The sequence below is a fragment of the Phalacrocorax aristotelis genome, chromosome 2 (assembly GCF_949628215.1).
Source record: "Phalacrocorax aristotelis chromosome 2, bGulAri2.1, whole genome shotgun sequence".
NCBI classification, from domain to species: Eukaryota; Metazoa; Chordata; class Aves; order Suliformes; family Phalacrocoracidae; genus Phalacrocorax; species Phalacrocorax aristotelis.
Genome location: NC_134277.1, coordinates 86,660,722 through 86,688,251, shown reverse-complemented (window position 1 = coordinate 86,688,251; position 27,530 = coordinate 86,660,722). Strand labels below are relative to the sequence as shown.

Below are 27,530 nucleotides of genomic sequence, written 5' to 3'. Positions count from 1 at the left end.
TTCTATCCAGCTTTAATAACCTGGCAGTTTTGTTCATCTCTGGCTTTATTCTAACCTTGTGTATAAACTGCAAGATTATTTTGAGGGAAGCTGTTTGTCAGAAACTTACTTAGCAGAAAAGTGTAAAAAGCTTATTTGGTAATGTGTTAGAGTAACTTTTGCTATGAAGTGTCAGAGCTGTTTAGTCACTTCAGAAATGGCTTAAATTGTTCCACTTTCAACAGGGTATGAATCGCAGCTAGACAAGTAATGCATATTAATTACTATCCTTCTCTTTCTGCACATTTGTAAAATGTTTTTCCTGCCCAAGCAGTGGGTGATGCAGCTAATGAAGTAGGCAAACGCAGGGTGTTTTTGAGCCCTTTGGTCCCTTGGGGACCAGATACCATGTTTACAGTCATGCCATGCTGACCAGGCAGTAAGTCAGTCGGCACAGCACTCTGTTGTGCTAGCGCCCATGTCTTTCTGCTCTAGGCAGGTGGTGTTGCTTTGAACTAGCTATGCAGAAGGAAGAGTGTTGCTTGTTCTGTGTCGGCTCGGTCTCCAGCATCCAGGGTGAGCTTTAAGGGGAGTATTTGCATGCACAGTAACATCACCAGCTCAACACTTAAAAGTTTTGTTGCTCCTACCACACCCTCTCCACCCAGGTACAGAAGTGGCTGAAGCATATGTGAAGAATAAGAAATGCAGAGGTGAGATGTCCCTCTACAGGTGTGACACAACCCAGCTGCAAAATACATATTGGAAAAGATGGAAGTGATTCTTAGACTTGCCTTCAGCCACAGTGCAGGTGCTTGTAAGGGAGCCAAGGGGCAAACTTGGTATAGTTCAGGAGACTCAAAATGGTTTTAATTCCAGTTTGTCTGTAATAAACATCTCTGAAAATTGGGCCTGTTATAGATAGTGCAATAAGCGTGAGGTACAGCTCTTCCAACTAGCACTGAATGCATGATATCTGCAGTCAACAACAAAGTGTTACTCTCCAATGAATATGTTTGCACAGTAGCAAGCTTCACGGGTTTCCTGTACACACCAGGTCGCTTGGAGGGTCTCTAACACGGTATCCTATTATATGGTTCAGACATAAGCTTCTTAAACCGAGAGGAATAAATACATGTCCACTGGGTGTTGAGAACTGAGTAAAGGTTTCAGGTTGTATTGTCAGGCTTCTTGCTCTTAAGTTTCATTTGTCTTGAAGTGAAATTTGCATTCCTAAGTATGCACTTGAAAAAAAAAAATTTGGATGCTGCATTGGGTTATGCTGGAATGAATGTTGACGAGTGCTTTTGACCCACTTGCTAAGTTCTATTGATTTGTGCTCCTTTTAATAAGAAAGACTGCTGTGGCTTGAGCTTGTGATGTTTATGAGTATGGAGTTGCATTCAAAGCTGTGACAGGCATTGTCTTAGAAGCCTGAGTAGTCAGAATAACACAGTGTATATGAATAGGCAGTTCCGTTTTGGGGGTGTGTGTGTAGTAGATTTGTAGAAGAGTCTGGTGAAATGTCATTAATTATTCCCAATTTGTGAAAACTTAGCCCATAGCTTGGTTAATTGAAAACCTACCTCAGGAGGCATATAAGCCTCTAAGATATAAAAACTAGCATTTGGCTTTAATGTAAAGCTTCAGAGGAACCGATTAATCAAGATCTAGAATCCTTCATTGAATTTTCTGTCTTAATGTAGATCCATTGGTAGTTAGAAAACCTTTATGATCAGAACATTATAGTAACAGCAGCATGAAATGGGTATTTGTGTAGAAAATGTTAAGCAAAGAAATAAACATTTGTTTTTCTGTCATTTGAAATTGAGCCAGTTTGCTTACTGTGTATTTTAACTATGTTAACCCTTTAATTAGGTTCAAAATTAGTAAAGCCTGTTTATGTATCTAAAATGTATAAAGGCAGAGTTTAAAATGTAGTCAAAAGATCTTAATACTTTCAATCAGAACAGAGTTATTCTTCCAGGATAAAAACCAAACTCTAATCCTTCTTCTTAGAATTGCAGGGTTTGGGATGTGATGTTAAAATAGAGAGGAGGGACCCAGTTTGAATGCTTCCTGTGAGAGTAGCTGTTTTGTTGTGCTGTTAGTGCTGCTCACAGGAGTGCTGCAGCAGACAGCCATGCTCCCTCTCTACCAACAGTGGTTTTTCAGTTGCACAATAGATGGCTGATGGTTTGTTGGTGAACAATTTTCACACGGAGCGTAGGATGCAACAGCTTGCCTCATGAAATTGTGGAAATGAACACAGTAGGGTTCAAGTGACCAGTAGCGATACCTAGCTAGCATGTATCCACAGATTTTTCCATAAGCTGCAATGTGTGGGCAGTTCTGAACAGGAATACATGCACATGCTAAGTAGATGGGGAAAATGTTGAGTTAACTGCTGGAATTACTTGTGACAACTTCCGTTGTAATAGTATGAAACTGAGATCAAGAGGGTAAACAGCACAACTGTGGGGAACATGATAGAAAAATAACTCCTCGCATTTGATTTCTCTCTGTATTTTGTTTTCTGAAATGCCCTCTTCTTTTCCCTTTTTTTGAAGGCCACTGAAAAGTGTTATGTTATCTGTATGCATGTGTCAGCCTGGCAGTGTAAATTTGATGGTGGCTACAATACATCTCCCTTCCTTCCTTCCTTCCTTCCTCCCTTCTCTCAGGGAGTGTTACCATAGCATTTCCCTCCCAGGGACTCTCTCGCAGAGCTGCAGATGGGATTCTCGCTATGAACTCTGTGCTGCTCAATCGGATAAGCTCAGTACTGTAGAAGGAAAATGGGAAAGAAAGGGTGACTTAGCAACACGGATAAAGCTTTCCTGGTATTTCCAAGAAGCGAAAACCTTATTTGAAACAAAGGCTCGTTTTCACTAAATTGAGGATGGGATTTTTCTATGAAGAGAAACAAATCCTGTTTCTCCTCACCACCTCAGTCTGTTTTCTCTTGTCCAGGGAGGTTGATTTGGAATGGTGACTGCCTGATCCTGGGGCTTACATTTCTTTATTATTATTATTATTATTATTTTCCCCCCGTCTCTTTTAGCTGTGGACATGGCTTGAAGAGTTACAGAAAGAACTGCTTGATGATGTCTATGCTGAGTCTGTGGAGGCTGTCCAAGACCTGATTAAACGTTTTGGTCAACAACAACAGACCACTCTGCAGGTTACAGTCAATGTCATAAAAGAAGGTGAAGATCTTATACAGCAACTAAGGTAAAACATATTTTTACTTCAACTTCTTCTGGTGTGCATCTGATATTTTGTGAAGCTCTTTCTGTTCTGAGGATAGAGATGGTGACTAGAAGATACGACCTATAAATAAAACCTGTAAATATTAGGAGTACAATGATGTTTCATGCTGTACTGATGATCTCTAACCCTCTGTTTACAGGAAGCTGAGCTTATAAACACTACCTCCACAAGAAGGAGATTTTGTTTACATAAGCTACCTTTGTGGTAGGAGCAATTGTATGTCTTTGTAGTCTGACATGCAGGGCTCCACAGCGTTTTGAGTTCTGAGCAGCAGCCTTTTTATAAATAGACACTTGAAATTGTTTTGCAGATTAATAAGTAATTTTAATATAAGTTTGCTGTCCATTTCGTTCAGTAACAATCTGAATAAACTTGGGCCCCAGCTGCACTGGTGCATGTCCCCTTGATGCAGGAGTTGGTGTTATCAAATATGAATTTGTAGGTTTTATACTAAAGTAAAAGAATAAATATTTTTTTCGATTAACATCATCTAAATTTGGGTGGTTTTTTTTTCATTGCCAGGAAGGTTAAGTAAAGCAGTTAACATATGCCACTTCCTTTCCACAATTCAAGGGTTTGTCTCTGGTTTTCAATTTTTTTTGTTCCTGTAAAAAGAATGTCCCTAAATGTTGAATTAGTGAAAAAAAATGAAAGTAATCTAATTTTCTAATGCTTTTTGAAGTACTAAAACGTAATTTGGACTTTTAGTAACAAAGATGTACAGACTTAGCTTTCATGTAATATGACTTGCACCGACCTTATCTGAGACAGTCGTACATTTTGTGGTCATGTATGGCATCAAAATTGTATGTGGCTTTTTTTCTTAATAATACTTTTCTTCCTCCCCATCTCCCCTTCCCCTCTCTCTGCTTTGAATAGGGATTCTGCCATTTCTAGTAACAAGACCCCCCATAACAGCTCGATCAACCACATAGAGACAGTCCTGCAGCAGCTGGATGAGGCCCAGTCTCAGATGGAGGAGCTTTTTCAAGAACGCAAGATCAAGCTTGAGCTGTTTCTGCAGCTTCGCATATTTGAAAGAGATGCAATAGATGTGAGTGTCTGCTCTTGGAGTTGCACTTCATTTCTTCTCTCGTGTAGGAATGTTTATGCCGAGGTGGTTGTGTAGTTGCATTGGCATGTGGCTCAGATGACTGATAGACTTAGTGCTTACCTGAACTAAGACTTTTGTCTTGTAAGTGAAAGTGTCAGGAGAGTGCAAAGCTGAGCTTTCTGATAGTAACTCCAGCTCTGATTGGCTCCCAGTGTGTCTTTAAGCAAGCGTTTTGTAAAATCACCGTGTACCAGTTGCTTCATCTGGTAAGTTTGACCTGAATATCAAGCTACCTTGATAAAACTAGTATGCTTACAGTTACTATGAATAAGACTTGCAAGATGGTTCAGTACAAACCCTCTAAACTGTTGCTTTGTAGTAACACCACTCTTGTTTTTATTTTTTTTTTTTTCCAATTCCGCAGTCTTTTTTCAATTGACAGCTACAAATTTTGGAATTCTGTTTTAATATTCAGGGATGTTGTATGGGCTCTTTTCCTGTATTTTTGGGTCTGTTTCTTTTTTCTTTTGTTTTTTTAATACGATTTTTTCAACTTCTGCAAATAACGCAAAAGCAGTTGTAGTGGCACACCCCCGCAAAACTTTGAGAAGTTTTGAGACTGTCCGAATCTTGGAGGAGGGTTACAGTTGGAAAGCTTCTGTTTGTGTGCTGGGACATGCATACAAACAGTTATGAAACTCCACATGGAGCTTAAGTTAATAGAATTGCATTATAAATCTTCAGCTAAGTTGATCATATGACTGCTGTAAAACCACTAGTGCTGTCCACAGAGACTGAAACTTAGTTGGTGCCTCATAACGTTCAGGGTTATACATTGGTAAATGATCCTGTTTGAGTATATATATGGCTTATCTCAAGACTCTGGAAACCAGGAGTTAGAGTGATAATTTTACCCCTTTGCTTGTACATAGTGAAAGCTGCAGCTGTTGACTGGGTGTGAACGGTGTAAGGGCGGAGATGTAGTCTGCAGAAGTGATAGCTTCTCTATTTTTTTTTTTTCCCCCCTTCCTGCTCTTTAAAATCAGGTTTAGATATCATTGCCAAAGTCTGGTTTAGCTAAGCATATTGTTAGGAGCAGTGCAGGAGTAGGCAGACACAGTTCCTTGATCTGTGCCCATAGAGGAAGTGAGAGTGTGTGCTCTACAGTAATAACAACTCTGGTGTAAAGGAAGACTAAGAAGGTTCTCTATTTTGCAGTTCACACTGAGGAGGTGAAACTAGTCTGCAGGCAGTTTGCTACTTTGATGTGAGAGTAGCTGTCTGGAATATGCAAGGAAAAGGCTAGGCTGAGTTGTGATTGTAATAATTAATTGAATGACTGGTATATGTGGAAGGAACATAAAGGTATCCCCTTTTACAGGATTATCAGCAATTTTACGGTCTCTGCAGAAGTGATCTGCAGTGCTTGATGGTGTCTGTGTGATGTTCTCAGAGCACTTTCACTGAGGAAATGGCAGATGTAGGGGTCAAGGCATATACCAAGAAACTTAATGAAAGAACTAGATTAAAGGTTTGAGTGAAGTTCATGATTAAGGTGATTGCTCTCTGCTGTAGGTTACCTAAACCAGTATTCTACAATAGCAGAAGGCTGGTTGCAGGAGCCCCGCTTTTCAGATATGTTCTAGTTCTTCAGTACAGGATAGCATCTGTATAGAGAGTACTTCTGTGTATGTTGGTTGGTGATGGCTGTAGGATTTTGCAGCGGAAAGCCGTATATCCTAACTTGACAGGTCTTGCTTTTTCTGAAGCTGACAATTGGCATACTTTACACTTTGGCACATAAAACAAAGCAAAGTACCAAATACCTTGTTGAAAGAATTGGTGTATTTTGTTTATATATGGCTTGGAAACAAAAATCACGCTTAAAGATTGTCAAGGAGCTCTCCAGGGAACAAAATTACCCTGGCTGCAGAGCATCTTCAGCAAAATGTTGATTGCTTTGCTGTCTCCGTACCATGTCTTCTCTCTGCTTCCTCAGCAAAGCATGCTTCTCTTTTTCCCTCTCCCTAAAGGCAGACATCTGTTCGGAAACTTCCGGGAAGAAAGTGTAGGGACTAGTTCCAGGTCAGTCGTTTGAAAGCAGAAACTCAGCTGAAGTAACATGATAGTGAGGAGGAGCCAGATGCCAGCTAGGAACTTGCAGACCTTGTTTTGACCTCGTCCTTTGTCCTGGATTTTGTGTGACTGGCCCAGTCATTTAAGACTTGGCTGTAGGGGCAGTTCATTCAGGGGAGCATCCTGTGAGGACAGTTTTTCTGGAAGGCAAGTAGTGTTCCTAGCTTGTCTTGCTGCTTGCAAAATCACACTGGCTAAAATCAGACAAAGGGTTCCCCTAGCACTGCGGGATCGTACTGTGCAGCTGTGCTTCTGGGGACAGTGGTGAGATTTGCTGGCAGGGTTAGTTCTCCTCTTCTTATACTTACTCTTCCCTTATTATTTGCTGACAAAATACTCTTGTTTCTTTTAGTTGCTGTCTTCCGTCCTGAAACTTCTCAGATTCTCCTGCACTTCTGAAATTGCTGTAACTGTAGCATTATCTCCGTTTTGCCCCTTGCTCTTGGCATATAAGCATGACCTTCTCTGTCCTTGGTAGGCTTTTAGGCCATTGGTCATGAGTTATTTGAAGGACTCTGTTGTGAACACCAGTATTAACTAAAGGCAAGAAGGAGCAAAATGTATGCCAAGAGTCCCTTGCTAGGGTGATTAGTAGCATAAGGAAGATGCGTACAGACCTAGCTAGTGGGTAGGTAACATTGGTGGCAGTGTATGCGGCCTGAAATGTGTCTCATCTGTGCCTGTGCATTTTTGCTTGTCTGTAACTTAAATGCCTCAAGGCCTATGTCAGGGCTCCACACAAAGCATACCGTACACTTTTCAACTCACAGCTTTATCTCTACTCTATTTTTGGACCGTACTTACAAGATGCCTGTTAAGTCATGCAGCTGAAAAGAAAAGGATGCAAAGTGCTGGATCACAGAGACCTAACTCTTCTCCCTTTCCCATCTTACCTTTTTCTTTCTCCCCAGCACATAATATTTTCCAGGTCCTTATTAGCACTCAGTTGTTACAGGGAATGCTAGTTAGCCCCTTCTGAGAAGAGGCTTGTGGTTCTTTATTTCTTTCCCACTCAGTGCAAAAGAGTTGGCATCTCTTCTGTGTTATATTCTGTCAGTGTTACCTTTACATTTGTTAAAACCTAGGAATATTGGGCAGCTCAGACTCTGCACTAGGAACTTCTTGAACACATGCTATGGTAAGTAGTTACCCTGTGTTTAATCTAGGTTGTCCATTTCCTGAGAGCGGTATTAATTTCTGATTCAGTTGCTTTAAATGTCTTAGTCACTCATCTTTGTATTGCGTTTTTAATGCTAATTGTCTTCACAAAACGTTAAAAACAAAATAGGAGCCTGCTCATTCTAAAAGTATTGCTTGTAAAGCAGAACATCAGGGGAAGCCCTGAAGACTGTGGGCAAAGAGTGCGTAATGCATGTCATTTTTATTTTAACTTTGCCCTTCGTGTGTTTCAGATTTCCACAGTGGGTGCAATGGCTGAAATAGATCACCTTGAGCTACCGAGTTACTGCTGAAAAGTGTAAAGCTTACTGCCCTTGCTAGGAACCCCAGCTGTGATGCGCACTGACTTCTTATCTTTTGAATGAACATGGGACCATGCTGGCATTATTTATTTATTTGAATCGTGGGCTTTCTGGTCTTTTGAAGGGGACAGGGAATGTCTTGTTCCTGTACAGCATTTCAGAGTACTTTAAACAATGTGTGGTCCATGATCTTAACCTCAAGGTTGCATGAAATAACATAGGAAGAAGTTATAGTTCTTACTGCTATTGTTGTTCTTTGGAAGCAGTATCACTGAAACCTCTTGGCTGAGGTGACACGTGGTGTTGACTTCTTCAAACTACCTGTCATTCATATCAGGTACAGTGAATCTCAGGATAGTCTGAGAGGCCATAGTGATTATAAGCTATTTAAACCATCCCATTATTATAAAAATACTGACGCTTAGCCACAGCAGTCTCCCATTGTGAGCCTGTGGTGTCTATTACTTTATTTCCACTCAGTTTGATCATAAGAGCGGTAAGGTTTTGGCGTCTGTTCTGAAGGGAGATGGACTGGCTTGAAGATAACTTATAAATGTTGCTAACTGAACTGGATGAAAATAAGATGGTAAATCTGATTTGTGAGAACTGCCATAATGCAGTGGGTGGTTTGAAGAAACAAATGTTAGGTGACCTTCACTGCTTTTGGTAGTGATTGAACACAGAGTTTTGAAGATGAGCTGGGAAGAGCAGTTCTGAGGTGCTCAGGAGCAGAAAAGAGGGTTAGCTGGGCAGACTGGACTGTCAGGAAGACTTGAAGTTTCTGAAATATTTCAGGTCAGTGAAACGGAGGTGAAGAGTAGAGGGAGGTGATGATGCGTGTTGGGCATGGACCAAGTAAAAGGGAAGTAAAGGAAAGTTGTGAAGGATTTTGTGGGAGGGGAAGTCTGTGTGAGCGTTGAGAGGGGAAAACGCTCAAAATACGTAAATAGATTGTCTGTGTACTGTTTAGAGCACATGGAAGAGAGATGAAAGAAACTTTAAGCAGTGGCTAAAGGCCTTGTCCCGTATATTTTCCTGCATCACTTGTGCATCAGCTTTTCTGTTTTCAGTGTTACCCCTGAAACATGAGTTTCTGCCTGTTTTCACTCGGGTAGAGCTACCTGCTTGGGGTTAGGGCTTGCAAATAGCCGTCCTAATTGTTTGACATCTCCCATCATGGCATGATGCAAAATTTAGTGAATCAAGTAAAATTTTTTGCATAACACCTTTAAAACAGGCAGGAAAATTATCGATGCCACAATTTAAAAAATAATTGCTTGGTGTATCCATTTTCTGTGGTGTCATGTGAGCAGAATGGAAAAAACCCATCAAGAAAGATTGTAGCTGACTACAGAAACTTTATACAGATTACTTAGTTTTGCTTTCTCCTCAATTCTGTTTTTTTCACAAGGCTTGTTTTCCTGGATTTTCTCTTGTAGCTGACACTCTCAGTAAACTTCAGAGCTCTGATTAAGCACTTGGAAAGTGAAGTGGCCTATTCCTTTTGTTGACAACAAATGACTCTGGTTAAATACTTACGCAGCCAGCTACTTTGTTCCTAATGCCCATTCAGTCAGTTCCTCTTTTTGCTGTATCTTGCTGCATAAATATGTGTTTTCCTCTCATTTATCACCATTCACATCAGTTTGACTTATTCCTGAAATCGTAGAACTCTGGAGCTAAGCCACTCTTGGTTCTTTATCTATGATTTTGCTTTCCCAACGAACTGTGGTAGTTTGTGGCAAAACTCTACTGAAAACTCTGAGAAAAATTCTATTACAGGCTTGAGGGATAAGTGTTGTCAAATAGCCTTGTTTGAAATACGTAACTGATGCATCGAACCTATGCCATAAGAATTCAACCCACTTTGATCAATGATAATTTTAAGCATTACCCGTTAAACTTTAAAACAGTTTTGTATCCTAATTAATCGGAGAATTTTACATTTCAGCCAGGTTCTGGAATATGATATGAAAAATGCATTTGTGCGGGAAGACAAGGACGACTTACGGTTGTGGTACATGTGTTAAAAAATACTTCCTACCTACCCTTTTCTGGACATCTCATGGCTGAGAGTAAAATCTAGAACTGAAGTGTAAACTGAAGTGCAGCTGAATGATTTCAGCAAGTAAATTTAACTCTGATATTACAGTAAGACTGTAATAGATTAGTACTTTTTGGGTTTTCTCCATTTAAGTACGCTCGCTTTTGTGACAAGTTGTGCTTCTCAGTTGTCTGGCAGAACTCAGAGGTGCTCAGAGGGGTAGAGCTGTTTTTTTGTGAAGGAGCTCGAGACTGGTGTAGTTGAAAGCTGAGCTGGCACTTGATGTGTGAATTATTACTTGGTGTAGTCTGAAGAATTGAAAAGATGTTTCAGATCAACATTTTCCTTTAAAAGTGAAGATAACATTTTAATTTCACCTGTTTCACAAGCAATGTGTTGGTGAAGGAGTACCTTAAACAAGGCAAGTGTACCCATAGTGTTGCAAGCGCTGGTTGAAGGAGAGCTGTTGTGGTTCTCAAAGAGAGTCATCGTCTTTAAAACCAATGCTGAAAAAGGCCATGTCTGAACCACGTTGAACCTGATCAGTGAAGTCAGTTAACAATGAGGAACTCGAGTTCCTGACCTCCATTGTAAGTCCAACATTTGAAATAAACGTACGTTGTCTGATGAGTAAGTCAACATTGTCTTCTTCCTTTTTCCCACAGATAATTTCAGACCTTGAGTCTTGGAATGATGAGCTCTCTCAGCAGATGAATGACTTTGACACTGAAGATCTTACAATAGCAGAACAGAGGCTCCAGCATCATGCAGACAAAGCCCTGACCATGAATAACTTGACCTTTGATGTCATCCACCAAGGGCAGGATCTGCTGCAGTATGTCAATGAAGTGCAGGCATCTGGTAAGATGGCTCCATTGTGCTATTCTGGGCAGTGGCTTTATAAGATTTATCCAGTTGTCTCTCCATGGGATGTATAAAAATGACAGAGATGCTCTTAACTGTAAACTGGAGATGTGGACTTCTTATCTTTCCCTTTTTACGCAGATTTTTTGTGTTCGTGACAATATGTTGTCATTATGGCACATAATTTTTGTCTAAGACTTGGCAACACATGAAAACACTTAGGTTTTTAAGGAAGGGATTCCACTCAAGAAGTAGTAAAATTAAATAGTAGGGAGTTAATTAAATAGTTAATCGGAGCAATGCACTCAGGCCATAATTCTCAGCTTTCAAGTAAATGAAGTCTTTCTTTTTGGTTTCTTATGCCCCTTCACTTAATGTTTTTAACTCTGTACGGTCAGCTAGGATAAATCTCAGGCTGCGGCTGCTTAAAAAAAAAGTCGTTTTGAATGCATGCAAAAATTTGCTTATTTAAGCAAATGCTCTGAGGATTAAGTTGAATGTTGAGTAGGAACTGGAAAAGTAAGTGTAAAACAGTGGTAACGCGCTATTTGTCTTCAGAAGACTTGCAAGTCATTTATAAACAACTGGCTGATTACAGGTGTTGAGCTGCTTTGTGACAGAGACGTAGACATGGCAACTCGCGTCCAGGATTTGCTGGAGTTCCTCCACGAGAAGCAGCAGGAGCTGGACTTGGCGGCCGAGCAGCACCGCAAGCACTTGGAGCAGTGTGTGCAGCTCCGCCACCTGCAGGCAGAAGTCAAGCAGGTACGCGGGGGTGTCTGCCCCCCCCCCGAGCTATCCGACTCCTCGGGGAGAAGGCTACTCCTATAAACAGAGGTGGAAAATGAATTTCTGCTGTATAAAGTCTTTCATTTGGAGGGGGGAGGGACTTTGAATTGAGCACCTAAGAAACGCTCCTTATTTCAAGCTGGGCACATGTCAAGTATTTGAAATGTTGAGCAATTCGGACTTATGTTAAATAATCCATATTTTTATCATCTGTATGGTGATTAATAAAAATCTTCAGTGATATTCCTTGGACACTGACCTAATACATCTTCAAAAGGTGATACCCTAATATCAGCAGGGTTTACCTTCTGGGAGAAGAAAAATGAAGTTTTGATTTTCCTGGCAATGAAGTGGCAAGTTTTGAGGTGCTTATCTGGTAACCACCTAAACTTTTGGTTAACTTGAGAAACTGTGGGCAAAACCACCGAAGGAGTTGAAAGTTTAAGAAACAAACAAAGCAACCACTAGCTAGTTAAGGGTTTTTGATCTTGCTCACACTTGGCAGCATCACAGAATTCTATTAGTTTGTTGCATCAGTATGTCCCATAATGGTTCCGAGTGCAACTGGTCCTTTTTCTGTTTGTCGTGAGCTCTTAGAAAAAGTCATCTTCCTCATGAGACCGAATGAGAACTCTCAAGTTGCAAAGTAATATACAAGGGATCCAGTTAGCATAGGGCAGGTGAATAGAAGGTTCCCAAAGAATTTCCAGGTAGCATTTGGTTACTCTATAGTAGCAGACCCAAAATTTCTCTGTGGCCTTGAATTCAAGGAATGCAAGGAACTGGTAGCCTTTGCTGTCAGTGCAATCTAGGTGTTAATCAAATATATCTTCTAGTTCAAGCCTACTGACTGTCCTGTGTCCGTCTTAGCACTTGTTCATGTTCATAAATGCAAATTACTCCTTTCATGTGAGTAATGGTTGAGATGAAGTTGTTATAGATCAGGATAGATTCTGTACTCAGTTGCATACTGTCTTGAGGATGAAGGAAAAGAGTGCATGTTTGCAAAGGAAATTAAAAATGAAGAGAGTGAATGCCAGATGAGGCAGTCTCATCCCTTTGCGCTAAATCAGTGGGTTAGGATGGGATGGGTTAGTAAGAAAAAGAAATTGCTGATTTCCATGATCCTGAAATAATATTCAGTTACAGAACAGAATACAGCACTTGGATAATATTTCAAAGATGTGCTATTAAATAGTTAATTATATTGCATGCTCCCACAATAAAGTGAGAATCTTGCTGCTCCATTGGCTTTGTTTGTAGGTGACAAGAAAAAGACACATTTTTAAAACCTGTGTTTGCAAGACAAGAGTTCTGTATTTTGGCAGACACAAGCAGATGATGAGCATCATGGACTGTAGATGGATATCCATGTTGCACTTAGTATGTGGTTTGTAGGTCATTCTTTAAGGTCTTTGTAACATTTTCGAACCACTGACTGAAATTGAAGCTCAAGTTTAGATTTTTAAGAAAGCACCAAAAAGAATTAGTTTATCTTACAATAAAGATATAGGTGTTATAGTATCCTAGGCAGCTGTCTTTTTTACCTTTTTTTTTTTTTTTAGTAGACTGGGATTTTGGAGGGGAAAATGGATTCTATTTATATTCCTAGTACACATATGTATGGAGTGGGATTTTTTGTTGAATTAGATGCTGTCATAGACGTGAATTTTCAAACAAATATACATGAACAGGTAGCTGACAGAATGTTTGTGTATTACAAACTCCTTTTCCAGATTTTCATTGTATAGATTAACTTGCAATACTTCTCCAGCTTAAAGGCCTAAAAATTGAATGAAACTAAAACTGAATGTTATATTGCATCATACAATTTATTTTGATCCCATTTGGAATGCTTTGGGGCTTGTAACTTTTAGTTTTGTGATTTCAGTTGCCTTTTCAGAAAACTACATCTGATTTAGTTCAGTTTTTACTAAATATCAGTAAGCATGATCTTCAAGTGTTTCCTCTGCACTGGGAAAAACTTCATAGTTCAGCAGGTCACAGCAGGTGCTTTACCTGAGAGTAAAATGACACAGTAAACCTCCTGTTCAGTCTGTTTTATTTCTGTTTTCTTGCCTGAGGCAGTGAATGCATGGTTTTCCAGTTCAATTACTGTGATTTTCTGCCAGATCTATTGTTGATGAAGTGGGTGTAAGCATACTTATTATGTAGATGGGATACTGTCTCCATAGCAAGGATTATAACAAGAATTCCGTTTGAATTTTTCCTGCCAAACTCACCTTACTGCTATTGTATTTTCACACAAGCACACACACCTCCCATCTCTGCAGGAATTTTTCCAAAGGGTTCATTTCTCAGATTACTGTAATAAAGACCAGCAAACTGTCTCCTAGCTTACTACTTTAGTCAAATACTTGCAAGGAGTCTTTTCAGCACTAGGTAGTGAAACTTCAAGTTTAGCGAATTCTTACCAAATACGCACAGAAAGTAGATGAAAACATCCAGTGTTGCTTCTCCCTTAACTACCGTACCAGTTCTGCATTGTGGCATTGAAGTTCTGTAGGTCAAGCCTCAGGACTAGGAGGAAGCAGAAGGGCCAGAAGACAGAGGTTTAAAGAAAACCTGCAAAGAATTTGCTTTTCAGCTTGATGTGTAATAGGTGCAGAAAGGGCAAAACCAGACAGAAGATTGCAGTGTGGGAAAACCTCAGCAGATAGGGGGAAGAGGATGCTTACTGAAATAAGAAGGGACAGCTGTACATGGAAAAAAAACCAACATGGAAAGGAAAATATGACATTTTACACAGGGCAGGGACATATGAGTAGGTAGAGGCAGAGAAATAGTTCATAGAATATCTGTCACGTCCGGAACTCCACTGGCACGTTTGCCAGAGAAACTTTTTTTTCCTCACCTAAAATATAGCTGCTGCATTACTTTTTGCTGCAATCACTCCCACATACTCACTCTGTAGAATGTATGCTTTGCTTTACTTAACAAGCAGCGTCTGCCTGGGTCAAAATCTCTACTAAGCTCCAAAATGCATTGGATTTACTATGCTCATTAAGCCTTTCCAGTGCAACGTTGTCTGCTGCTCATGGTGTATGTTCTTGGGTATATACCTATATATTTGTATCTGTACAACAGCGTACAGATACTTGTACCAAGTACAAGCCCGTACCCTCCAGAGTACCTTGAGCAGCCTTGTGTTCTCACATGCAGATCTTTTAGCTTTGTTCAAACACACTTCAGTACGTGAGCTCTGATTGTCCCAAAATACTATTCTGCAAGAGTATCCTGGCACTCTGTATAGTGCCATATGGATATGAAAACGTAGCTAGGACAGCAGGCTGAAGCAGGTGTGTCTCGTGATCATGTTTAGTTAGAGTGAAAAATCAGTTCAAGAAACTAATCTTAAATCAAGCATTTATTTACAGAACTACCTGCTTGACCCTTTCAAGTGTCCCAGACTCTCAGTTTCGTTTCCACAGTTTTGCTGGTGCTCTGCTGATGCTTTTCTAGCCTGCTGAAGGCTGTGAGGGGAAAGAATGGGGTCTGTGGTCCACCCAAACAGTAAGGTGGTGGGAACATACCAACACTGGAAGGCAGCAGCCCTGGAAAAAGAACAGAGTCACTTAACTAGCACTTACGTTTTCCCCTTGAGTCAGAGCAGAGGGAAGGGGAAAGTGCTGCTGGCAGCTTTCTTCCTGTGAGTTCCACCAGCTTCTGCACTTGCACAAAACAGGAGGGCACATCAGTGTGTTTGAAAGGCCAAGTTCTGTGCTAGCTCTGTCTTCTGTGTATGATGGGATGCCAGTTAAGATGACCTTTCAATTGGTGCTGCCTAAGCATTCTCCTTCATGATACATTCTCTGGAGAAGGCTAAATGTATTTTAACCCTAAGAAGGTGTGTTTCATTACACTGTACCTGGCAGAATTATTTTTTAAAGTAGAGAGGGAGCTTAGAACTGCTTTCTTAAGACAAAAGAGAAGTAAAAAAAAAGGATTTAAAATAATCTTCTCCCCCACACACCCCCACCCCAATTTCCTGCAGACAAATCCTTTCCTCTAAGCATAGTTTGGCAAATATTGCTTGTAACTGGTTCCTGTTTTCCAGGTGACAGAAATGGTATTCAGAAACACAGCCTTGTTCAGAGTATAAACTGAAACCACAAGCCTGTAGTAGTTGACTGAAAGATGGGAGTTGTGAGCCAAGTGAAATTATAGTGAATCTCATTAGCTGTGTTTATTGGATATATAAAATTCACTGTAAATATATAATTAATAAATTATTTAGTAATCAATTCTAGTACTACATGTGACCCTAAATGTATTTGTCCCTAGCAATGATGCTTTTCTTGCTGTTTGGCAGTGGAATTGCATATTTCATGGTCTTCTCTTTTGCTACAGGTTTTGGGCTGGATCCGAAACGGAGAGTCAATGTTAAATGCTGGGCTGATCACTGCTAGCTCTTTGCAGGAGGCAGAACAGTTACAGAGGGAACATGAGCAGTTCCAACATGCAATAGAGGTAAAAGACCCATTTCAGTGACTGTAGCCAAGAAGTCCTGTACTACAGTTCATGAGTCTCTGTAAATAGCATTGCAGTAAGGGGATGTATCTCTTCTGTCCCTTTATATACTGTTGGGTTAATGCTACAATATTTTCAGTTTAGGAAAAGCTATTGAAATCATCTTATGGCAAAGAGATAAAAGTACTTACTGGGAAGGTGGGTTTTTTGTTGTTCATTTTGGAGCTGCAATTCCAGGTGAACACGTCTTGTCAGTGCCTTTTTGCATCTTTGTAAAGCAATAGACATTTTTGGATTGGAGAGGAATAAAAAAAAATTATAATAAATCAAACTGGTCTGTTCACAGCAATTTTACTAAAAATGGTGTTTCGCTTTGTTAGAATACACCGATATAATGCTAATTGGTAAAGTTAGGAATAAATGGAACAGCAAACATCAGTTTCGTGTGTTCTCCTGTAGACCTTTAACGTTTCAATTTTTGTTTGACAGTAGCTTTCACTGAAACTTGTGTGTGGTGGTGTGTCTGTTCTCCTGCCATGATTTCAAACTAAACTTACCAGATTGGTCAATTCTCTGAAAAAAAGTAGGCAGAGATCTTAAAATTGACTGGAATGCAGGATTATGAAATTATATGCCTGATTGAGGGACTTAAGGTGATATTGATTTAATACAGCACAGTTCATAAAAAGAACTTTAATGTTGTTGAACGATTAACCAAAGTTATGATTGTTTAGGAGAACAATTTTCAGAAGTATTCTGTTGTTCATTAACTCTTTTTATGTTGGTCTGCCATTCTGTGGAGTTTTGTGTTTCCCCTTCTCTGGGTGGTTGTGGGTTTTTGGTTGGTTTTTTTGTTTGTGGGTTTTTTGTTTTTTACAGTTTGCACTATGTGTATCCCCATTTTGAGAGCTTTGGTAACTCTTAAGTATAAAAATAATGAGACTTCTAGATGTTTGTCAATTTGAGGAAACGTGATTAGGGAGCTTAAATTCTGAGTTCTCTGAATCATTCTGTACTTGGATATAAATAACAGAGATTCCAGATATTACGCTAGTATATGTTAACACAGAGAACTATGGTAAAAAATTTGCTTACAGTGAATGGAGAGTTGTCTTTCGTGTTGTCCTGCATGCCTGCACCTTCATTTGTTCACTGTTAATTTGCAAAGACTGTGGTAAAGCTGTGAAGACAGTAATAGCAATCAAGCCAAAATAAAATACATCCTTTCCATCTTTTTTTTTTTTCCTTACCATGAAGGCAAAGAAAATCAACCTGAAATTCATAATTATAACCAAGTGTACTGCAACAAAGATATGCCATGTGTGGCTTAATGCTGTGCAGCAGCTGTTGCTTGTAAACTGCTAGTCATTGTTCATTTGATGATAAATCTCTACAGGATTTATTTCCTTCATATTTGCATAAGTGAAGTCATGCAGTGACTAATATTAGAAAGTTATTTTTAGTTAGTGGGTGTTTGTGCATGTGTATAGAAGTGTCATTGACACAGTGGAAATGTAAGCCTTTGAGGTCTTCAAGAAAATGAACTTGAAGTGTTCACTGTGTTCTATTGAACTCCTGAATTTTCACCTCTTGTCAGAAAACGCATCAAAGTGCCCTGCAGGTTCAGCAGAAGGCAGAGGCAATGCTGCAGGCTAACCACTATGACATGGATATGATCCGGGAGTGTGCAGAGAAAGTTGCTTCCCATTGGCAACAACTGATGCTGAAGATGGAGGACCGTCTCAAGCTTGTGAATGCCTCTGTTGCCTTCTATAAAACTTCTGAACAGGTACAGAAATGCTACGCGATCTGTGTCTGCCTTGGTTAATTCTTCAGTGTGGCTTAAAACAGTGTTACCTAAAAAAAGGGTTGACTAAGTTTGATTATATTTATGAATTTGATAACAACTGCTGTTCCACAAAAAATGCAAAAAGCAAATCCTCTTACCAGTTGCCTTAGAAAGAGAAACCATGTATTGCAGCCTTTCAGTATATGAACTGATCTTATAAAACAAAGTCTTTTTACCAAAGTCTGTAGCAACAGGACAAGGGGCAATGATTTTAAACTGAGAGAGGGTAGATTTAGATCAGATGCAAGGAAGAAATTTTTTATGATGAGGGTGGTGAGACACTGGAATAGGTTGCCCAGAGAAGTGGATGCCCCATCCCTGGAAGTATTCAGAGTCAGGTTGGACAAGGCTTTAGGCAACCTGATCTAGTGGAAGAAGTTCTGGCCATGGCAGGGGGCATGGACTAGATGATCTTTAAAGGCCTCTTCCAACCCAAAGCATTCTATGATAAAAGCATAGTAGACAAATTGTACAACTACTAAAAGACTACAGTGTAGTTAGTCTGGCTACACTTGCTTCAATTAGTGAACTTCAAAAAAGGTATGCTACCAAAGTGCAGTGGTTATTGGTGAATACTCAAATCTTCATCTGCCTCTTCTATCACTGTCCCATTTAATATTCCTCAGATTCTTATTTTTAATTGAGAAAAGTCTTATAAAACATTTTCAAGATGAAATGCACTGGACAAGTACTTAGCTGGATTTCTGCTTGTTTCAAAAAGTTTTGCTTAAACCATAATCATGTTACCCAGAGGTTTCAATGGAAGTACTCCAGATGTCTCTGGTTTTTGTGCGGGAGTTAGAGAAAAATCAGCTTCATCCTACTTGTCTGCAGAAGAGTTAGGTGGAAGGTTGGCAAGGTTGCTTCCTCTGCAATCATATCTTAAGCATTTCCTGACCTCTGCCATCACAGAGGTGCAGAAAGATGAGCAACTTCAGGGATAGCCTTCTGAGCAGTTCCACATAAGCAGTCCAATGCTTGCAAACCTACCACCAAAGTTTGTTTGCCTTCTCTAAAGTCTCAGTGAAAACATGTCGGAAGCTAAAGTACATGTAAAGGGTAGATTGGTTTTCCATCTTTGTGGCTTGAATTTGGAATCTTTCTCTTACTGAATTATATTTGAGTTGGACTCCTTCCTGATAGGTGTGCAGCGTGCTGGAAAGCCTGGAGCAAGAATACAAGCGAGAAGAAGACTGGTGTGGGGGAGCAGACAAACTGGGTCCCAACTCTGAAACAGATCATGTTACTCCCATGATAAGCAAACACCTGGAACAGAAGGAGGCGTTTCTAAAGGTAGGGATTACTATTTTTTTGTTGTTTTCTGTGTCTTGGAAATCATGTAGTCAAACGCTTACTCTTACAGTGCTAAAGTGTATGTGGAAAGCAACAGTGCCATTGAAAAGCTACAGGTATGTCCCAAATTGCAAAGATGTGGGAAATGGCACGTTAAATGCTTCTGACAGTGATTAGGAGAATACTGCCAAGTGCATAAAATTGTAGCCAGTTTTAGAAATATATTTCCTGTTGAACTTCAGTAGATGTCAGGCCTCCCACTGTGACTGAAGAGGAATAGGGAATCACTGCTTTGAGCAACTGTCATTCTAAAGAATGCTTAAAGGCTGCTGCTTTAGAAGAGGAGTGACAGTCACATAGTGCCATTGCTGCCTGCGCATCAGAGCAGCTCTCAGATGTACTTGGACTACAACAGAGTGCGGAAGAAGGAAATTGCTAGACGAGCATCTGGGAGTAGTTGGGTTTGTGTATTAGTCTGCAGATAAATGAAAAGTTTTCATTCCAACTTATGTCCTAGCGAAGAGTGTTATGGATCATACTGAGTAAATGTGTAACGGATGCTTGCAAAGCAGTATAACTAACCCTGTAACAAAAGGCTTTTTCCAGCATCACCTTGAAAGACGTCAGGGTAGAAAACATAGTTTTAATAAAAGCCCTTTTGTTCTCAGTTCACAGATGAGAACATTCAAAACGTATTAGCATATCTCTAATTATACTGCCAAATAGATTTTTCTGCAGCTGGCACTTGAGTTTCCAGTCTTTGTGTTAAAACAATTTGAGAAATGACTTAGTGTTTCTGTTTCTGGATCTAACCATGCTACCTTTATCTAACCTTATAAAGTAGCGTTTCATGTTCTACTTATTAAAAATAAGGGAACCAGACCATATGTAGTACTTGGTGTACATTAGATTGAAAAGGCAGATGAGCTGAGCGTTGACAATACAGCAGTGAGGACTGAAAGCTCTCTAGGCCTTGTCTTAGTATTTTAAGGGCATGTCGTAATATATTAGCACTTCTAGTTTCACTTCAGTGGAGTATTTACTTTTTGTTTAAAGTAGTGGTGGAAGTCTTGGAATATCCAGCTGTTTGTGTAAGCACGTGCACTCTGTTTACGCAATAAATAACTTCAAGTGGCACATACACAAAACATACTTCTCTGAGCTGTGAGTCATGCTGACAGCTCTAGAGAAGGTAATTGCTTTTCAGGATCTTCAGATAAAAAAGTAAGTGTTTTGTTTGGGTTTTTTTTCTGCTGGATAAGTAAGAATTAACTGTTATTTGTTGGGGTAACTGTTTTAGTACTTGGGTTGGCTTACTTGTAGAAGGATTTAACAAGCAACGCTTTTTAAAATTGGAGAGGGTAGGAAATGCACAAAAGGAGGATGAGGAAGGTCCTTCATCTCCTTCTCAGTGTATATGTGTGCATCTTCAAAGTAAGTAATACCACTTACTCTCTAGGCTTGCACACTGGCTCGGAGGAATGCCGATGTCTTCCTGAAATATCTGCACAGGAACAGCGTAAACATGCCAGGGATGGTGACACACATCAAAGCACCTGAACAACAAGTCAAAAGTAAGGGGTTTCTTGTTCTTTTTCTTTTTCTCCAAAGAACGTGATCGTCATGTGTGTGATGATGGGGGAGTGAAGCCTGCCCAAGTGGAAAGGGTTCTGTCAGGCTTAACAGGAAATAATTAAAATTGCTTGCACAGTTTGAAGGAGCTGCCAGTCATCACATTCTCTTATACCCAAATGAAGTTGCTTTGAGTTTATCTGCTGCTTACGCTTAATCTTCTTTCAGTTTGAGACTCAAATGTGCTGCTTTTGTTCAGAGAATGTGATAGTAAACTTCCACGTGATAATGCTTGGTCTGAAGCCAAATGGGAACTGATCACTGTAAGCTTACTCAGTCTGTTAGCGTGGTGCATTCTGTGAGTTCCTTGGAAGTGCCAGAGTGATATAAAATAATCACTTGGATTATGCCCTTGGACCCTTCATATAGTTGAATCGGTATTAAGGAACTTCATGAAGTATAGGATAATTGACATAATGTTTAAATTAGATGTGCAGATAGGTAGTAGCTGAGGTGAGGCAGGAAAGAACTAAGACTGGGTTTTGCTGGGATTAATTCAATGTAGTGCAGCTTTAAGGTGTAATGTGCACTGTGGGGAATTGAGTAGAGAGCGAAATCTGTAGGACGTTCAGGGTCAAAAGGATGGAAACTAATAGGGTATGCAAAACTGATGGGTGAGGTCAGTGGAACAGAGGTCAGAGAGAGATACAGAAATAAATATTGCATTTTACTCATTTGTTTGCCAGTTGTATTCTGCTTGATGCATTTTAAAGCTGTGACTGAACACCCAGGCCATGCTACAGACTTAAACTCAGGGAATTCTAGTTGTCCAATTAATTGCTGTTTGCAGCTACCCAAAGGGGAGCTGTGCAGAGGATGGAGCCAAACTCAGAGGAGCACGGCAATAGGAACAGAGAAAAAGGTTGCACAAAGGAAAATTCTGAATGGGTATAAGGAGAGAGTGTTACAGTAAGAGTGAGAAAGCACGGAGTAGAGCAGGTAGCCCAGAGAGGTAGTGGAATTTCTGTCCTTGGGAATTTTTAAAACTCAATTGAACAAGCCCCTGAAAAACTTTGAAGTTAGTCCTGCTTTGAGGTGGAGATTGGAACAGATGGCCTCCAGAGGTCACTTCCACTCTAAATTATTTGATGGCTCTATCACAAAAGGACATGTTCTCTGCTTCGCTTTACTACAAGGGGGAAACAGTTAGTGTTAAACAGTTTGTATTAAACCATTGTATCTGACTCAAATTGAAAATCTGCCTGTGTTAAATTTTTTGTGTTGGAAAGATAATAGGGTATTGGCCATGCTTTTGACTCTAGGGAAATAATTGGATTGTGGCAGTTGAAACTTTGAGCATGTAGAGCTAAGACAAAGATTGTTCTTCCCCTGTCCCTAAGGCATCAACTTTAGAACTGTACAAGACAAAGTCTCAACACAAATGCTGGCAGTATCAATAACTGAAGTAGTGTTGCTGACATTTGTCACTTAGTTCTTCTCTTAGTAGTAGACAAAGAAAACAAAGCAGAAGCAAGCAGGAAGTTGTAGCTACCATACTTATTGAGTATAAGAAAAAGATGTTAGGGCTTTTAGACAAACTTTTTAAAAATTCAGTTTTGAAAGCTGTGTAGAGGCAGTCATTCTGAGAAAGTTGAATGTGTTCAGATGAGGAGAGAGTAGAAAAGTCTCTGCTAATGTCCTTAAGAATAATTATATGTCAGAACTTTAGTGCTCTGCACGTTCTGTGTATATTTAAAATCCTGGGTGAATGATACAAGTTTAAAAAGGACCCAAAAAAAGCGACAAAAATCCCTGAGCAGGAAAAAAATAAGCTATGTGCTCTAATGCTTTTTCCCCATAAGCCATGTACTATATGCTTCAGAGAATTAAACATGAGTCAAGATAAAACTAGTGAGGATCCCTTTTTTTCTGATCCCAATGGTGTGGTGGTAGCTGACCAAATGATTTAAAAGTTCACTCTGATCTTCCTGTTCAAATATGCATGTAAGGAAGAAAATTGCTTTTCATCTGTTCTCTAAATAGGTAGAGGAAGAAATAGAGTGTTTATTTAATTTTGGTGAAATAGAGGTTACATGTCTTCTGGACCATTACAGGCTCATAATCAGGCGTGTGCTTGAAACGTGTCAGACTGTGATCTGTATATAGCATATAAATGAACACTATAAGAACTTCAGTAACCCTTGAGTTTATGCAGAACTGCTGAACGTTTTTCAAAAACCTCAGTTGCATACTTGTTCCTTATTCCCAGCTGCAGAATACGATATCTAGAAAAACAATGTCTTAATTTAGGCCAAGTTTAGCTAAGCACATGCTTCATGGGAAACAGGAATCACAATAGTACTGAACTCTGAGAGGTGTCCTTCTGTCCCTTCATACCAGTGTAAATAATTTCCTTGACCTGCAGTTGAGAGTATCCAAATACTGTATTCAACACTGTGCCCAAAGCTGAATTTTAGGAAGTAGTTGTGGCCTGAAACTGTGCTGTGGCAAGTGGATTCAGTCAGTGACAATTGCTGTAAGCTCAGAAACAGAGCATCTTCATCTTTGCATTTGCTGGTAATTTCGTGTGCTTCTTGTTACCTCTGTCTCTGCTGTACAGCCTGCGACTGAACATAGTGCAGGAACATGTCTAGTGATGCCCATGTTTTTAGATAGGTTGATAGAGGGTACAAGATGCATAGAGACAGCTGAAAGCTCTCCGAGCCTGGAGAATAAGCTGGAGGTTTAGGAAACAATCCTAACAAATGTCGGAATCAAATAAAACAACAACAACAGGGACTATAGTTCAGAAGGCTTGAGATGAAGCTGCTCATCCAAACCTAGTATTAAATGTTGATGTTCTATAAGTTCCTTTGGGTATTTTGTAGAAAAACTTTTTTTCTGTTTCTTGTCAGTCCAAGAAATTAATGGCAATAATACTAACAGTGCCCAGCCAAATGTCTCTCACTGGCTTGCCATCTGTATCATGTCCTGACAGGACAAATGCTGTTCCAATTAGCTAAATTTCACCTTGCTTGCTCTTTGTCAGAACTACTTCACTTGCGTCACTGTCAAGATGTCTCTTTTTATGTGGTGTGTCCAGTTGGGTGTATTGCATTGTATAATGATAGTTGTCCATGTGTCTGACACCATCACCACCACCCCACCTCCTCACCCCCCCACCCCGCAATCTGGCATATATTCTGAGCATTTTGGAGGTGGTGTGGTGTAAGGCAAAAACACAACTGAGAAAGCAGGTGATGCTCATAGCAGATCAGCTCATGGCTTGGCTAAGGAACAGATTGGTTGAGGTGTATTTGAGGGTTGCCTGCCCAGCAGGAAGAAAAACTTGGCTGCAGTGACCAGATTCCAACCAAAAGCAAGTCCTGGGTGATCTCAACGCTCGGTGGCAAGTGGGAATACGGTGCTTCCAAGCAGGAGGATGTTGGCAGTGTTGCAGACAGGTTTCATAATCCTCAGGGGGGCCATGACAAGTGGTTGTAATTGGTCCCAGATTACTGGCAGAGATAGAGATGCTTTTCCCCTCAGGCTTCCTTTATTTGAGCTTCTCTGTCAAACTGTTCTTTGGAGTTAGCTTTGGGACGTAAGGCATAGTGGACCTGCACAGTGGGGCAGGGGAATGCAGAGGCGTTAAGAGGCCTAGCACCTGAGAGCCTCCATCATAATTATGGAGAACCAGCTGTAGGTAAAAGTAGAGAAGCAAGTAAAGTGTTGTGAAGAATGAGCTTTTTTTGTGGTCTTTTCTGCTTCTGGTAGACCTCCCCTTGGGTTCTTTGCACTTCCTACAGATTCACCTGGCAGAGAGGCCAAGTGTCCCCATTTCCAAGTATTTCAGCTTGCCACCTGGGTTTGCAGTAGCAGCAAAATCTGGTAGGACTGCTGCTCTGGAAGAAGCAGCGGGTCAACTGAGCTTCAGAAGAAACGGCTAGGATTTCTTTGGAGAAAAAAACCCAATAAACATTAAAGAAGCAGAGTTCAGATAAAATCTTCTGCGTATTGTAAGCAGGTGGTCTTTGCCATCCAGGAGAAATTTGTAAGCTAGGCTTGTGGAATTGCAGGTTAATGGTGGAATTTGGATGTGACTTCCCAATGGCAGACAGTTTCTGATACTCCGGAAGGGAATAATAAATTGTGGAGTTAATTATTTGATTACCTGGAAATTCTCTCAAGGCTCAGTGAACACTTATATTTGAAGAAGTCAACTTAATTATACTGCTGTTAGTTTTATTTGTTTTTTGAAGGGGAATTAGACTTTGTAATTTTATGTTGTTTTTTTTATTGCTTGGGTTTCTTGTACATTTAATATCTGTTTATGTTGCATTTGCTGTTGTAGTGACCTACGGTTATGTATTTGCCCATATGCATGAAATTATTAAAATACTGTATAGGAGACCACTATATTCAGAAAAGTTGTTTTTTATTATTAATGAGATGTTAAGCATGTTGTGATTACTTGTGCATGCTTGTTCTTTCTGAGGAAACCCCATTAAGAACAGTCTTTATCAGACTACGTTTTCAATTCTGTTATAAACATTGACAGTCCCAGTGTGAAAAATATTTGAGAGAAAAAAAGGTGTTACTAGTAAGTTTTAATTGCATCTCTAGTTTCTTTAGCCAACATTTCTGTTAATAATAATGAGACACGGACACTCAGTGTTTCATGAGTTTCGGGAAAAAGAGCAAAACAAAGAGTAATAGAACAAGTATGTGTATTATAAATTCTGCAGTATAAAGTACTTTATTCTGCTGATTTTAATGTGATATTTCAAAATTAATTGTCATAACTTCTGTTAAAACTATTTTGATTTCTTCAGATATCTTGAATGAACTCTTCCAGAGGGAGAACCGTGTGCTGCATTATTGGACCATGCGTAAAAGACGTCTTGATCAATGCCAACAGTATGTGGTGTTTGAAAGAAGCGCCAAACAGGTGAGGGTTTTACATAAAAATCCTCTTCAGTGTGATCAAGGTTTGACATACACTGACTTGTCCCACAGTAACAAATTTGCCACTGACTTCAGTATTTCAAATGGGTGAAAGATCAATGATTAAAATAGAAATTAAGTTTTGCTTTCCTTTAATACAGAACAGCAAAATGTGTTGAGGCAGGTTGTCTTTACTGCTGTAACTTAAAGGTAGTGTTTTGCTTCTGCCAGCTTGCTCTGGTACTGGTGAATCTCATTTTTGCAGGCTTGTGTTTGACAAATTGTTATGCCTGTTAACTTTTAAACACACCCCTAATTTGACCAGGGAAATAACAGGCAGCAACATTTTTCTCTGGTGTTGGGGGAAAAACCATCTAATTAAGTTGATTGGCAGTTCTAGAAAACTGACAAGTTGGATAACTCATTAGACAATACTAACTGAATGGGTTTGGGAAGTTTTTGCCATTCTGTGTGTACTTGGTTTCATGGTTTGTTGCATGGTGGATCCACCTCTCTGTGTATTTTGTTGAATGTATCAGTCTGGAAAGAACTATTAAGTAACTACTGCACACACAAAAAAAATCCACCTTACTAATCAAAACACAAGCCATGAAAATAAGTAGGGGGTTCCAAGGCAGAATTACTAACTTGAATGATCTACAATGGTTTTTTACTTTTTTTTTAAAAACTGGATATAGGACAAAGAAAGAAAGCTATCTGTTCCTGTTCTGCAGAAAAGGACACGACGCCCATAGTGTGAAATACAGCTAGATCTGCTTTAAAGGACTCAAAAACCTAATTTTTTAGTTCTTTCTGAGAGACAATGTAGACAGAGGCTTAAATACTAGTGGTGTGTCTTTCATGAGTTCACAAAGAAAGTAATGCAAGATAAATCTTGGAGTGAAGTTAAAAATTAATACCTCTTTAAAACAACACCACTACCCCTGCCCTGCCCCCCACCACAGATCTGAATAACCTTAACTCCAACCTCTGCCAAGCACATGACCTACTTGCTTTTGTATAGAGATTACTAACAGTCAAACACAAGATTAAGATCTGTCAGCATTTTTATTGTAAATCCCATTTTTCAGCAATCACCAGTTCAGTCACCACAAACAGTTTAGGACTCCATGCTAATTAGCCAGAAAATTGAAATGTTGCTGTCTTCATTTAGATGTTTGTTCAGAAGTTGGAAGAACCCATTCTTCATGCTTTCAGAACTTGATGCCCTACTACAGGAGCAGATACCATAGTAGTTTGTGAGGAAAATGGTAGACTCTCAAATCATTCCCAAGTTAAGGGCTCACCTGGTCACTAAATTGATTTCTTCAGTTCTTGTATGGTGATATGTGTCTCCAACATACAATCCTGATCCTTACATGAAATGAGAGCTGATCTAAACTGTAGGAATTAACATCGAGATGACAATTCTGTCATGTTGTCGCTCTAGAGAGCTGCCAAAAAGTTACGAAAGGGCAGCATTTGGGGAGGGGAATTTTTTTTATCATCCATTGCAGCATTGTGTAATAAACCCATGAAAAAAAGGTGGAAGTTAAAAAGGTAAAAGCGAGAAGTATAAAAATAAATGTTGTTTGTAATATCACTGATAGACATTCTGTTTGTCCATTTCAGTCTTCACTTGCAAAGATTGACATTAGAATGACACGGGGCATCATACAGGTGATGGGTTGAAATGTCCCTTTTCTTGACACTAGTCCAAGAGTTGTTGGTTTGTTTCCAAACCAACAGTGGCACTTG

The 27,530-nt window shown here is 39.7% G+C and overlaps 1 protein-coding gene across 2 annotated transcripts in view; it reads left to right on the top strand.

Annotated features, from left to right (window-relative positions):
- Nucleotides 1-27,530, top strand: part of TRIO (trio Rho guanine nucleotide exchange factor) — a 257,022-nt gene that overhangs the window by 129,855 nt on the left and 99,637 nt on the right. For both annotated transcript variants that reach the window (XM_075084262.1, XM_075084261.1), the window contains exons 12-20: nt 3,044-3,213; nt 4,132-4,306; nt 10,633-10,828; nt 11,430-11,596; nt 15,992-16,111; nt 17,709-17,900; nt 19,104-19,253; nt 20,713-20,827; nt 25,661-25,776. In XM_075084262.1, coding sequence (XP_074940363.1) covers nt 3,044-3,213; nt 4,132-4,306; nt 10,633-10,828; nt 11,430-11,596; nt 15,992-16,111; nt 17,709-17,900; nt 19,104-19,253; nt 20,713-20,827; nt 25,661-25,776 — 1,401 coding nt within the window. The remainder of the gene's footprint in view (nt 1-3,043; nt 3,214-4,131; nt 4,307-10,632; nt 10,829-11,429; nt 11,597-15,991; nt 16,112-17,708; nt 17,901-19,103; nt 19,254-20,712; nt 20,828-25,660; nt 25,777-27,530) is intronic.